The sequence below is a fragment of the Bombina bombina genome, chromosome 5 (genome assembly GCF_027579735.1).
Source record: "Bombina bombina isolate aBomBom1 chromosome 5, aBomBom1.pri, whole genome shotgun sequence".
Taxonomy (NCBI): Eukaryota; Metazoa; Chordata; class Amphibia; order Anura; family Bombinatoridae; genus Bombina; species Bombina bombina.
Window position 1 is genome coordinate 688,155,300 of NC_069503.1, and position 14,635 is coordinate 688,169,934.

A 14,635-nucleotide genomic window follows, 5' to 3' on the forward strand; every position below is an offset into this window, starting at 1 on the left:
AGATAGGTCCAAATAGCACCATACTAATTAAAGAACTCATAAGATGCTCACATAAAGGAATTATTTATGTCTTAAAATGCACCTGCAACCTTTTTTATTTCGGAGAAACTAAGAGAACTCTGAGAGATAGAATCAGGGAACATCTCAATAACATAAAGAATGGAATAGAGGACACACATCTGTATAAACATTTCAAAACCATACATAAGGGTAATACAAAAGATCTATCTTATTGGGGCATATACAAAGTAGAAAAACACTGGAGAGGGGGGGACATACAGAAAAAACTGCTTCTAAAAGAGGCAGAATATATCTTTAAATTTGACACACTATTCCCCAAAGGTTTAAATTCAGAACTGGACATCTCACCATTTCTTCTCGATTAGGGAATATATATATATATATATTCTGATGCATGATAAATATAATTAATCTAATTTCCCCATAACCTGTATCCTTTAGGCATTCAGACACATTTTTTAAAGACATTTGGTCTATTTTAACTATATCTCTTTTATCGGTCTTATAGAAAAATGGTTTATGGCTCATTCAGGATCTTAAGTATGTTTAGCTGATCCATGTTTAACAATAGAATGGAGCAATGTATTAGGAGCAAGTGCAAAGAAATCATACCACCTTAAATATGGGATTACTATGAACCAATGGGATTCAGGATACACCTATTAAAGAGAGGAGTCTAACAGTCCAAATCATTCTTGATAAAGCTCCTGGAGGGAGTGAAACGCGTAGAAGCTAAAGACTGTTTTTTCTTGACTCCACTATCCTATCAGCTGTTTGAACCAACCCGGGTTGACTGTCAACAAAGGACACGAAGGAGAAATTGCATCGGAACCTGCGTGCTAACAGCACTAAGTGCAGGTGAACTTACTCACAACGGATACTTTTTTGCTGATTGGTGCCTAAATAAATACAGATATCAGACAGAAGAAAAATTGTGAATACACAATATCGGACGTGAAAAGGCATTTCGGATACTCACAACTGTCTAAGCAGCGATTGGCCGACGCAAGACAAGCCCCCGCACATCGGGTGTGACGTCAGACGCCAACAACACGAGGACACTGTCAGAAGAACTGAGCCGCAGGACGCATAGGATTCCCTGCTGCTATTCAAGCTTACTATAAGGTACCATCTGCTTTAAGATTGCGAACTGTAATCCTAAACTACTAGCAGTATATATTACTGGACATTTCTCTTGGTTCATACGTATGGACATATCAATAAGTTCGCTGAGAATACAGATATAAGGATTGACATAATCAGAGCTAGAGCATAACCCTATATAATTTTCCTCTTATGCACAGCTCCTCTTTAAGCTCCATTATAATTTTTTGTGTGCAATATATAGCCTTTGCAGAAGTTTTATCAAGCCGATGTCGGTATTTTAAATATTTTTATGCATAACTGTATACAGACTTAATAACTCACGAGAAATCTTGGCTAACTGTTTAGTCACACCCCAAAAATTTTCTTTGTGACTACACTATTAAACAGTAATCTAAATTTCTCATGAAGTACTAATCAGTACCACTTTTTATCATTTTTTATGCTATATTTCATCATTGTTTTTAATTGAATTGTACTAGAGACGTCTCTATTTTTTCAAATCATATTGTAACCAATAAATCACTTGTTATCTTAGATACTGGTCTTATTTTTATTTTACTTTTGTACACATATTTATCACAAGTAATATTAATAATTTCACAGAAGTATCTTCAGCTATTAGCGCCCTTACAAGACCTCCTTTTTCTTTCATTCCCTTCGGTAGCCTTATGCATGGAAATTCTAGGTCTTATGACTGCTGCATCGGACGCGATCCCCTTTGCTCGTTTTCACATGCGACCTCTTCAGCTTTGTATGCTGAACCAGTGGTGCAGGGATTACACAAAGATATCTCAATTGATATCTTTAAAACCAATTGTACGACACTCTCTGACGTGGTGGACAGATCACCATCGTTTAGTTCAGGGGGCTTCTTTTGTTCTTCCGACCTAGACTGTGATTTCAACAGATGCAAGTCTGACAGGTTGGGGAGCTGTTTGGGGGTCTCTGACAGCATAAGGGGTTTGGGAATCTCAGGAGGTGAGATTACCAATCAATATTTTGGAACTCCGTGCAATTTTCAGAGCTCTTCAGTCATGGCCTCTTCTAAAGAGAGAATCGTTCATTTGTTTTCAGACAATGTCACAACTGTGGCATATATCAATCATCAAGGAGGGACTCACAGTCCTCTGGCTATGAAAGAAGTATCTCGAATACTGGTATGGGCGGACTCCAGCTCCTGTCTAATTTCTGCGGTTCATATCCCAGGTATAGACAATTGGGAAGCGGATTATCTCAGTCGCCAAACGTTACATCCGGGCGAATGGTCTCTTCACCCAGAGGTTTTTCTTCAGATTGTTCAAATGTGGGGACTTCCAGAAATAGATCTGATGGCTTCTCATCTAAACAAGAAACTTCCCAGGTATCTGTCCAGATCCAGGGATCCTCAGGCGGAAGCAGTGGATGCATTGTCACTTCCTTGGAAGTATCATCCTGCCTATATCTTTCCGCCTCTAGTTCTTCTTCCAAAAGTAATTTCCAAGATTCTGAAGGAATGCTCTTTGTTCTGCTGGTGGCTCCAGCATGGCCTCACAGGTTTTGGTATGCGGATCTTGTCCGGATGGCCTCTTGCCAACCGTGGACTCTTCCGTTAAGACCAGACCTTCTGTCGCAAGGTCCTTTTTTCCATCAGGATCTCAAATCCTTAAATTTGAAGGTATGGAGATTGAACGCTTGATTCTTCGTCAAAGAGGTTTCTTTGACTCTGTGGTTAATACTATGTTACAGGCTCGTAAATCTGTATTTAGGAAGATATATTATCGAGTCTGGAAGACTTACATTTCTTGGTGTCTTTCTCATCATTTTTCCTGGCATTCTTTTAGAATTCCGAGAATTTTACAGTTTCTTCAGGATGGTTTGGATAAAGCTTTGTCTGCAAGTTCCTTGAAAGGACAAATCTCTGCTCTTTCTGTTCTTTTTCACAGAAAGATTGCTAATCTTCCTGATATTCATTGTTTTGTACAAGCTTTGGTTCGTATAAAGCCTGTTATTAAGTCAATTTCTCCTCCTTGGAGTTTGAATTTGGTTCTGGGGGCTCTTCAAGCTCCTCCTTTTGAACCTATGCATTCACTGGACATTAAACTACTTTCTTGGAAAGTTTTGTTTCTTTTGGCCATCTCTTCTGCTAGAAGAGTTTCTGAATTATCTGCTCTTTCTTGTGAGTCTCCTTTTCTGATTTTTCATCAGGATAAGGCGGTGTTGCGAACTTCTTTTAAATTTTTACCTAAGGTTGTGAATTCTAACAACATTAGTAGAGAAATTGTGGTTCCTTCATTGTGTCCTAATCCTAAGAATTCTAAGGAGAGATCTTTGCATTCTTTGGATGTAGTTAGAGCTTTGAAATATTATGTTGAAGCTACTAAGAATTTCCGAAAGACTTCTAGTCTATTTGTTATCTTTTTCGGTTCTAGGAAAGGTCAGAAGGCCTCTGCCATTTCTTTGGCATCTTGGTTGAAATCTTTAATTCATCATGCTTATGTTGAGTCGGGTAAAACTCCGCCTCAAAGGATTACAGCTCATTCTACTAGGTCAGTTTCTACTTCCTGGGCGTTTAGGAATGAAGCTTCGGTTGATCAGATTTGCAAAGCAGCAACTTGGTCTTCTTTGCATACTTTTACTAAATTCTACCATTTTGATGTATTTTCTTCTTCTGAAGCAGTTTTTGGTAGAAAAGTACTTCAGGCAGCTGTTTCAGTTTGATTCTTCTGCTTATAATTTCAGTTTTTTTCATTATAAGATTTAAACTTTATTTTGGGTGTGGATTATTTTCAGCGGAATTGGCTGTCTTTATTTTATCCCTCCCTCTCTAGTGACTCTTGCGTGGAAGATCCACATCTTGGGTATTCATTATCCCATACGTCACTAGCTCATGGACTCTTGCTAATTACATGAAAGAAAACATAATTTATGTAAGAACTTGCCTGATAAATTCATTTCTTTCATATTAGCAAGAGTCCATGAGGCCCACCCTTTTTTGTGGTGGTTATGGTTTTTTGTATAAAGCACAATTATTCCAATTCCTTATTTTTTATGCTTTCGCACTTTTGTCTTATCACCCCACTTCTTGGCTATGCGTTAAACTGATTTGTGGGTGTGTTGAGGGGTGTATTTATAGGCATTTTGAGGTTTGGGAAACTTTGCCCCTCCTGGTAGGAATGTATATCCCATACGTCACTAGCTCATGGACTCTTGCTAATATGAAAGAAATGAATTTATCAGGTAAGTTCTTACATAAATTATGTTTTTTGTACCTGATTTTACTAATTGATCAACTTTTCATATTTTCTATGTCAAACCTGTAAAGAATCTGTCATTTGCTGTTTTTTCAGTTAGTGCTATTCTGTTTTGGCGTTGTGCAAACATTTGACAAAATATCAGTAGCTGTGCTTTACTTATGGAATACCTCTTTTTTATGTAGATCTTTCAACTCCAGAAAACTCAAGATGAAGTGTGCTATTTGTGCATTCATATCATCCAGGTAAGTAAAATGTAATTTAGAAGGAAAAAAAAAACAGAACAAAAATAAATCTTTATATAAAGGGACATAATAATGAGTGCTTTTAAAAGCTTATAAAATTGTAATTTCTAAAATTGAGCACTTCTAAGTAAAATAAATTTAACTTCATCTTGATCATAGTGGTCATAATGGTGAGCTTTACTAGCTGTTCTATATCATCACAGGTTGTATGCCTTATGTTGTTTCACTTTGCATGTGTAGAGGGCTTTTAGAGTAGAGGTATTCTCAAACACATACACAATAATTGAAAATTACATTGACATTACATTAAAGAGCCATAATACCCAAATGTTTAAACACTTGAAAGTGATGCAGCATAGCTGTAAAAAGCTGACTATAAAATATCTCCTGAACATCTCTATGTAAAAAAGAAAGATATTTTACCTCAAAAGTTCCTCAGTAGCCACCTCCCATTGTAAAGGATTTCTAAGCAGCATTTTAGTGTGTCTGTCCTAGGACAGCTTAGGGGATGAGTCTCGTGAACTCTCATATTATTTCACCAATCAGGTAAAGGAAGCTTACTATGAAATCTCATGAGAGTTAAGTCAAATCTCATGAGATCACAGTAAGAGTTCATGACCTCAGCACTGCTGATGCTGATTGGCTGCTGTTCATTTCTTCATTTTTTTTTATTTTTTTTTACCTGCAGCTGGGAGCAGGTGAAGTATAACTTTTTACACAGAACTTACTCTGCTGAGCTGTGGAGATTGTGAGGTAAAATGTCTTCCTTTTTTACATAGAAATGCTCAGGTGATATTTTCCTGTCAGCTTTTTACAGTTATACTTCATCAGTTTCAAGTGATTTAGCATATGAGTATTATGTCCCTTTAACAAAAAGTCAGAAATTTGCTGACCTCCTCTCATCACTATATTTTCTCTTTTTGTTTGCTATAAAAGGTTATTGTTGCCATTAATAGTCCACTAATCAGTGACATCCAGTTAATTAATGCAGAATCGATGGCAGTCTTAGATCTTTTTTTAAGATCTGATTAATTATTAATAACATTAGAAATGGAATATGTGTTCCCACTCTTTATAGAAGAATGGTTAAAGGGACAGTCTACTTGAAACTTATTTTGTATTTCTTCTCTTAAAGGGACATTAAACACTTTGAGATGGTAATATATAATGATGAAATGTATATAAAAGAACAACTGCAATATACTTTCATTATTTATTTTTCTTCTTCTCCTGTAGCTCCATTTTGAAATTGTGATCTTTTCACTTCCTGTTAGAAATGGAAGTTCAAAACACTGTTATATACCACACAGCCATTGGCTGCACACTCTAGTGATCTATTTATAACTGTCTCTAATTGGCCACAGCAGAGAAGGTAACCCAAGTTACAACATGGAAGCCCCCATCGTTTTATAGACACTAAAACATTACACTTATTTTGTCAATATTTAAAAAACTAATGAAACTTTAAAAATACATCTACATGTTATTCTCAGACTAATCTTTTCTTTGAATGTGTCATTCTATCTAGCATTTATGGAGTTTTTATTGTCCCTTTAAGTGAAGTACTATAGTTTTATTAGCTTTTTACAAGAAAACACCTTTTGGGAATAAATAATTTTGCAGCCTTTCTTGCAACCTGATACTAGAAAAGGCTTTCCCTTTTTTTTTTTCTTCCATGGTATTGCAGTATTTCCTTACCTGTGCGATATCTTGGTACTAGCTTAATCTTCTCATTTAGCAGAATCTCACACAAAACAACTTTTGTTGTATCTTCAAAGACATGGTTGGAGGATCAGTTTACCCAAAAGTTCCTTGATTCCTCAGACAAAGGTCACCTTTTAAGGTTTTTAGATAGATTTAGTGTCCATGACTCTTTCTCTGGCATAAAAGAGACGTATAAAAGTGATATCTGCTTGTCTGTACCTTCAGTTTCTTTCATTTCCTTCAGTCGCTCTGTGTATGGAAGTACTAGGCCTCATTGTATGCTGTGCCAATGGTGCAAGGATTATACTCAGATATCCCAGTAAATATTTTTAGATCCCAGCACACACCTATTTCTAACTTGGTGGCTGAATCACCAGTCTATTGCTCCGTTAGACTTCTTTTGCTCATCCTACCTGGTCTGTGATCACCACAGATCCAAGTCTTTCAGGTTGGGGAGCTGTCTGGGGGTCCCTGAAAGCAAAAAGGGTTTGGAATCCTCGGGAGACAAGGCTACACATCAATATTTTGGAACTCTATGCAGTCTTCAAGGACCTTCAGGCTTGACCTCTATTTAAAAGGGAGCCATTTCTCAGTTTTCAAACAGACAATATTATGACAGTAGCTTATGTCAATCATCAAGGGGGAACTCAAAGTTCCCTAGCCATGACAGAAGTATCTAAAATCCTTTCTTGGGCAGAAACCAATTCCTGCCTCATCACTGCAATTAACATCCCAGGTGTAGACAGCTGGGAGGCAGACTACCTCAGTCGTCAGTCCCTACATCCAGGTGAGTAGTCTCTCCACCAAGATGTGTGCTATCATATTGTAAAACACTGGGGCCTCCCAGAAATAGATCTGATAGCCTCTTGTTTGAACCACAAACTTCTTAGGTACCTTGTGAAGTTCAGGTATCCTCAGGCAGTGGTATTGGATGCTCTAGAAGTACCCTGGTCTTTCCAGCCTGCTCTCCAGAGTGATTTCCGAAATAAAACTGTAACAGTCATTTGTAATCCTAATAGTACCTGCAATGGCCACACAGGATTTGATATGTGGATCTAGTCCGAAAGTACAGTTGCCCACTGTGGCCTCTTCCTCTAAGGCCAGACCTTCTGTCTCAAAGTCCCTTCTTCCATCCAGATCTAAAATCTCTAACATTGATGGCAATGGAAATTGAACGCTTAGTTCTCAGTCATAGAGGATTCTCTGACTCTGTGATTAACACTATGATTCAGGGCCACAAGCCTATTTCTTGGAAGATCTATCACAAAGTTTTGAAAACTTATATTTCATGGTGTACTACCCATAATACTCCTGGCATTCTGTTAGAAATCCTAGGATTCTTCAGTTTTTACAGAATGGTTTAGATAAAGGTTTATCTGCCAGTTCTTTGAAAGGACAAATATCTGCTCTTTCTGTATTATTTCATAGGAAGATTGCTAACCTTCCTGATGTTCATTGTTTTGTTCAGGCTTTAATCCAAATTAAACCTGTTATTAGTTCTATTTCTGTTCCTTGGAGTTTTAATCTAGTATTGAAAGTGTTACAGGCTCTGCCTTTTGAGCCTATGCATTATTGGTCATTAAACTACTTTCATGGAAAGTGTTGTTTCTTTTGGCTATATCTTCTGCTAGAAGAGTTTCTGAATTGTCTGCTCTCTTCTACGAGTCTCCCTATCTGATTTTTTTTCATCAAGATAGAGCTGTTTTGCAAATTACATTTAAATGTATTCCAAAAGTTGTTACCTCACACAACATTAATAGGGAAATTGACGTTCTTTCCTTGTGTCCTAATCCAAAAATTGCTTCTTAAAAATCTTTACATTCTTTGGATGTTGTAGAGCATTGAAATATTATGTTGATGCTACTAAGGATTTCAGACAGACTTCTAATCTGTTTTTTTTATGGTCCTAGGAAAGGCCAGAAGATCTCTATTTCTTTAGCCACATGTTGGGCTTTCAAGAATGAGGCTTCAGTTGATCAAATTTGCAAAGCAGCCACTTAATCTTCTCTGCATACCTTTTACTAAATTTTACCATTTTTATGTTTTTGCTTCATCAAAAGCAGCCTTTGGTAGAAAGCTCCTTCAGGCAGTTGTCTCTGTTTAATAATTGTGCCTATATATTGAGTTTTGTCATAAAATACATTATTTTTGGGTTATGGATATAATTTTTCAGCGAAAAAAAGCTGTTGTTTTTTTTTAATCCCTCCCTTTATTGTTACTCATGGACTTCCACATCTTGGGTATTATATCCCATACGTAACAGCTTGTGAACTCTTGCCACCTATATGAAAGAAAACATAATTTAAATCTTACCTGATAAATTAATTTCTTTCATCGTGGCAAGAGTCCATGAGCCCCCAGCATTTTGGGTTATTTTTTTGTTGAGCACATATTTTTTCCTGCTCCTTATTATTGACTTTTACTCCTTCTAAACTCCTCACCACTTGGCTATAAGTTAAACTGAGGAATGAGTGAGGTGGGGGGGGGGTGTTATAGGCTTTTGAGGTTTGGGAAACTTTGCCTCCTCCTGGTAGAAATGTATATCCCATACGTAACAGTAGCGTGCCACTTGTAATCTAGCCCATAATAAGCAGGGGGCACTTAGGCAAAAAATGACATGCTATAACAATGCATTACATTTTCCCGTTAAATCTGGCAATAGTAAAAAAAAAATGATAGATGGACAGACAGAAAATATAAACATAACTAAAAGAGGAAAATATATACAGTGTAATTTGTACTCTACAAACAGTAGAATTAGGTTATTACAGTTACATTCAAAGCATTTGATGAGTGAACATTTTTGAGGTGTGTAATATTTTTGTTATTAGTATAACCCACAACCAGCCATAATTCACTCTTCTATAGAGTGTATAGCCATGGTTGAACATTGTCAAATAAAGTACAAATGGGTACAATACAAAGCATAGGAAGAGCATATATCACATTTCGTTAGAATGTACATATACTAAAAGCAGACTGACACATTATAGAAATCATTGTATGTAGGGGTGTTTGTTTAGAATTTGAAATGTTTTAAATGTGTTTTCTCCTGTTAAGTGTGGTCAGTCCACGGGTCATCATTACTTCTGGGATATTAACTCCTCCCCAACAGGAAGTGCAAGAGGATCACCCAGCAGAGCTGCTATATAGCTCCTCCCCTCTACGTCACACCCAGTCATTCTCTTGCACCCAACTAATAGATAGGATGTGTGAGAGGACTGTGGTGATTATACTTAGTTTTATACCTTCAATCAAAAGTTTGTTATTTTAAAACAGCACCGGAGTGTGTTGTTCCTTCTCTGGTAGAATTTGAAGAAGAATCTACCTGAGTTTTTTGTATGATTTTAGCCGGAGTAGTTAAGATCATATTGCTGTTCTCGGCCATCTGAGGAGTGAGGTAAACTTCAGATCAGGGGACAGCGGGCAGGTTAACCTGCAAAGAGGTATGTAGCAGCATATTATTTTCTGAGAATGGAATTGACTGAGAAAATTCTGCCATACCGATATAATGTAAGCTCAGCCTTAAATGCAGTAGTAGCAACTGGTATCAGGCTGTCATGTATGTATATTTACACTTCAGTATTCTGGGGAATGGCACTTCACTGGGATAATACTGTAGGCATAAGACTTTAGCCTAACTTGCAGTGACTAGCAACAGGCTTTCTAATGACATTTCATTTATTTGATGTTAAACGTTTTTGCTGGCATGTTAAATCGTTTAATTATCTGAGGTACTGGGTGAAAAATTGTTTTGGGCACTGTTTTTTTCCACTTGGCAGTCGTTTTATTTAATTTAAGACAGTTTACTGATCTCCCTCACTGTTGTGTGTGAGGGGGAGGGGCCTATTTTGGCGCTTTTGCTACGCATCAGAAAATTCAGTCACAAGTCTGTTTTCTTCCCTGCATGATCCGGTTCGTCTCTACAGAGCTCAGGGGTCTTCAAAAGTTAGTTTGAGGGAGGTAATCACTCACAGCAGAGCTGTGAGATTGTGATTGACTGTGATAAAAAACGTTTATATTCTGTACATTTTTTCTGCCATTCAGGGTTAGTTATCCATTGCTAATGGGGGCAATCCTTTGCTAAAATAGTGTTTCTCCAACATAGGTGTGTCCGGTCCACGGCGTCATCCTTACTTGTGGGATATTCTCTTCCCCAACAGGAAATGGCAAAGAGCCCAGCAAAGCTGGTCACATGATCCCTCCTAGGCTCCGCCTACCCCAGTCATTCTCTTTGCCGTTGTACAGGCAACATCTCCACGGAGATGGCTTAGAGTTTTTTAGTGTTTAACTGTAGTTTTTCATTATTCAATCAAGAGTTTGTTATTTTCAAATAGTGCTGGTACGTACTATTTACTCAGAAACAGAAAAGAGATGAAGAATTCTGTTTGTATGAGGAAAATGATTTTAGCAACCGTAACTAAAATCCATGGCTGTTCCACACAGGACTGTTGAGAGCAATTAACTTCAGTTGGGGGAACAGTTTGCAGTCCTTTGCTGCTTGAGGTATGACACATTCTAACAAGACGATGTAATGCTGGAAGCTGTCATTTTCCCTATGGGATCCGGTAAGCCATGTTTATTACGATTGTAAATAAGGGCTTCACAAGGGCTTATTTAGACTGTAGACCTTTTTTGGGCTAAATCGATTGATATTAACACTTATTTAGCCTTGAGGAATCATTTATTCTGGGTATTTTGATATAATAATATCGGCAGGCACTGTTTTAGACACCTTATTCTTTAGGGGCTTTCCCAAAGCATAGGCAGAGTCTCATTTTCGCGCCGGTGTTGCGCACTTGTTTTTGAGAGGCATGGCATGCAGTCGCATGTGAGAGGAGCTCTGATACTTATAAAAGACTTCTGAAGGCGTCATTTGGTATCGTATTCCCCTTTGGGTTTGGTTGGGTCTCAGCAAAGCAGATACCAGGGACTGTAAAGGGGTTAAAGCTTAAAACGGCTCCGGTTCCGTTATTTTAAGGGTTAAAGCTTCCAAAATTGGTGTGCAATATTTTCAAGGCTTTAAGACACTGTGGTGTAAGTTTGGTGAATTTTGAACAATTCCTTCATGTTTTTTCGCAATTGCAGTAATAAAGTGTGTTCAGTTTAAAATTTAAAGTGACAGTAACGGTTTTATTTCAAAACGTTTTTTGTACTTTCTTATCAAGTTTATGCCTGTTTAACATGTCTGAACTACCAGATAGACTGTGTTCTGAATGTGGGGAAGCCAGAATTCCTATTCATTTAAATAAATGTGATTTATGTGATAATGACAATGATGCCCAAGATGATTCCTCAAGTGAGGGGAGTAAGCATGGTACTGCATCATTCCCTCCTTCGTCTACACGAGTCTTGCCCACTCAGGAGGCCCCTAGTACATCTAGCGCGCCAATACTCCTTACTATGCAACAATTAACGGCTGTAATGGATAATTCTGTCAAAAACATTTTAGCCAAAATGAACCCTTGTCAGCGTAAGCGTGGATGCTCTGTTTTAGTTACTGAAGAGCATGACGACGCTGATATTAATATCTCTGAAGGGCCCCTAACCCAATCTGAGGGGGCCAGGGAGGTTTTGTCTGAGGGAGAAATTACTGATTTAGGGAACATTTCTCAGCAGGCTGAATCTGATGTGATTACATTTAAATTTAAATTGGAACATCTCCGCATTTTGCTTAAGGAGGTATTATCCACTCTGGATGATTGTGAAAATTTGGTCATCCCAGAGAAACTATGTAAAATGGACAAGTTCCTAGAGGTGCCGGGGCTCCCAGAAGCTTTTCCTATACCCAAGCGGGTGGCGGACATTGTTAATAAAGAATGGGAAAGGCCCGGTATTCCTTTCGTCCCTCCCCCCATATTTAAAAAATTGTTTCCTATGGTCGACCCCAGAAAGGACTTATGGCAGTCAGTCCCCAAGGTCGAGGGAGCGGTTTCTACTTTAAACAAACGCACCACTATTCCCATAGAGGATAGTTGTGCTTTCAAAGATCCTATGGATAAAAAATTAGAAGGTTTGCTTAAAAAGATGTTTGTTCAGCAGGGTTACCTTCTACAACCCATTTCATGCATTGTCCCTGTCACTACAGCCGCATATTTCTGGTTTGATGAACTGATTAAGGTGCTCGATAGTGACTCTCCTCCTTATGAGGAGATTATGGACAGAGTCAATGCTCTCAAATTGGCTAATTCTTTCACTCTAGACGCCTCTTTGCAATTGGCTAAGTTAGCGGCTAAGAATTCTGGGTTTGCTATTGTGGCGCGCAGAGCGCTTTGGTTGAAATCTTGGTCGGCTGATGCGTCTTCCAAGAACAAGCTACTAAACATTCCTTTCAAGGGGAAAACGCTGTTTGGTCCTGACTTGAAAGAGATTATCTCTGATATCACTGGGGGTAAGGGCCATGCCCTTCCTCAGGATCGGCCTTTCAAGGCAAAAAAAAAATAGACCTAATTTTCGTCCCTTTCGTAAAAACGGACCAGCCCAAGGTGCTACGTCCTCTAAGCAAGAGGGTAATACTTCTCAGGCCAAGCCAGCTTGGAGACCAATGCAAGGCTGGAACAAGGGAAAGCAGGCCAAGAAACCTGCCACTGCTACCAAGACAGCATGAAATATTGGCCCCCGATCCGGGACCGGATCTGGTGGGGGGCAGACTCTCTCTCTTCGCTCAGGCTTGGGCAAGAGATGTTCTGGATCCTTGGGCGCTAGAAATAGTCTCCCAGGGTTATCTTCTGGAATTCAAGGGACTTCCCCCAAGGGGGAGGTTCCACAGGTCTCAGTTGTCTTCAGACCACATAAAAAGACAGGCGTTCTTACATTGTGTAGAAGACCTGTTAAAAATGGGAGTGATTCATCCTGTTCCATTGAGAGAACAAGGGATGGGGTTCTACTCCAATCTGTTCATAGTTCCCAAAAAAGAGGGAACGTTCAGACCAATCCTAGATCTCAAGATCTTAAACAAATTTCTCAAGGTCCCATCGTTCAAGATGGAAACCATTCGAACTATCCTTCCTTCCATCCAGGAAGGTCAATTCATGACCACGGTGGATTTAAAGGATGCGTATCTACATATTCCTATCCACAAGGAACATCATCGGTTCCTAAGGTTTGCATTCCTGGACAAACATTACCAGTTCGTGGCGCTTCCTTTCGGATTAGCCACTGCTCCAAGGATTTTCACAAAGGTACTAGGGTCCCTTCTAGCGGTGCTAAGACCAAGGGGCATTACAGTAGTACCCTACCTGGACGACATTCTGATTCAAGCGTCGTCCCTCCCTCGAGCAAAGGCTCACACGGACATCGTCCTGGCCTTTCTCAGATCTCACGGCTGGAAAGTGAACGTGGAAAAGAGTTCTCTATCCCCGTCAACAAGGGTTCCCTTCTTGGGAACAATTATAGATTCCTCAGAAATGAGGATTTTTCTAACAGAGGCCAGAATAACAAAGCTTCTGGACTCTTGTCGGATTCTTTATTCCGTTCCTCTTCCTTCCGTAGCTCAGTGCATGGAAGTGATCGGGTTGATGGTAGCGGCAATGGACATAGTTCCTTTTGCGCGCATCCATCTAAGACCATTACAACTGTGCATGCTCAGTCAGTGGAATGGGGACTATACAGACTTGTCTCCGAAGATACAAGTAAATCAGAGGACCAGAGACTCACTCCGTTGGTGGCTGTCCCTGGACAACCTGTCGCAAGGGATGACATTCCGCAGACCAGAGTGGGTCATTGTCACGACCGACGCCAGTCTGACGGGCTGGGGCGCGGTCTGGGGATCCCTGAAAGCTCAGGGTCTTTGGTCTCGGGAAGAATCTCTTCTCCCGATAAACATTCTGGAACTGAGAGCGATATTCAATGCTCTCAAGGCTTGGCCTCAGCTAGCAAGGACCAAGTTCATACGGTTTCAATCAGACAACATGACGACTGTTGCGTACATCAACCATCAGGGGGGAACAAGGAGTTCCCTAGCGATGGAGGAAGTGACCAAGATTATTCTATGGGCGGAGTCTCACTCCTGCCACCTGTCTGCTATCCACATCCCGGGAGTGGAAAATTGGGAAGCGGATTTTCTGAGTCGTCAGACATTGCATCCGGGGGAGTGGGAACTCCATCCGGAAATCTTTGCCCTAGTCACTCAGCTGTGGGGCATTCCAGACATGGATCTAATGGCCTCTCGTCAGAACTTCAAAGTTCCCTGTTACGGGTCCAGATCCAGGGATCCCAAGGCAGCTCTAGTGGATGCACTAGTAGCACCTTGGACCTTCAAACTAGCTTATGTGTTTCCGCCGTTTCCTCTCATTCCCAGGCTGGTAGCCAGGATCAATCAGGAGAGGG

The 14,635-nt window shown here is 39.6% G+C and overlaps 1 protein-coding gene across 1 annotated transcript in view; it reads left to right on the forward strand.

Moving 5' to 3' along the window:
- Positions 1 to 14,635, forward strand: part of EXOC2 (exocyst complex component 2) — a 914,329-nt gene that overhangs the window by 743,411 nt on the left and 156,283 nt on the right. The window contains 1 exon segment of the mRNA XM_053714663.1: positions 4,544 to 4,603. Within this exon segment, the coding sequence (XP_053570638.1) occupies positions 4,544 to 4,603 (60 nt within the window).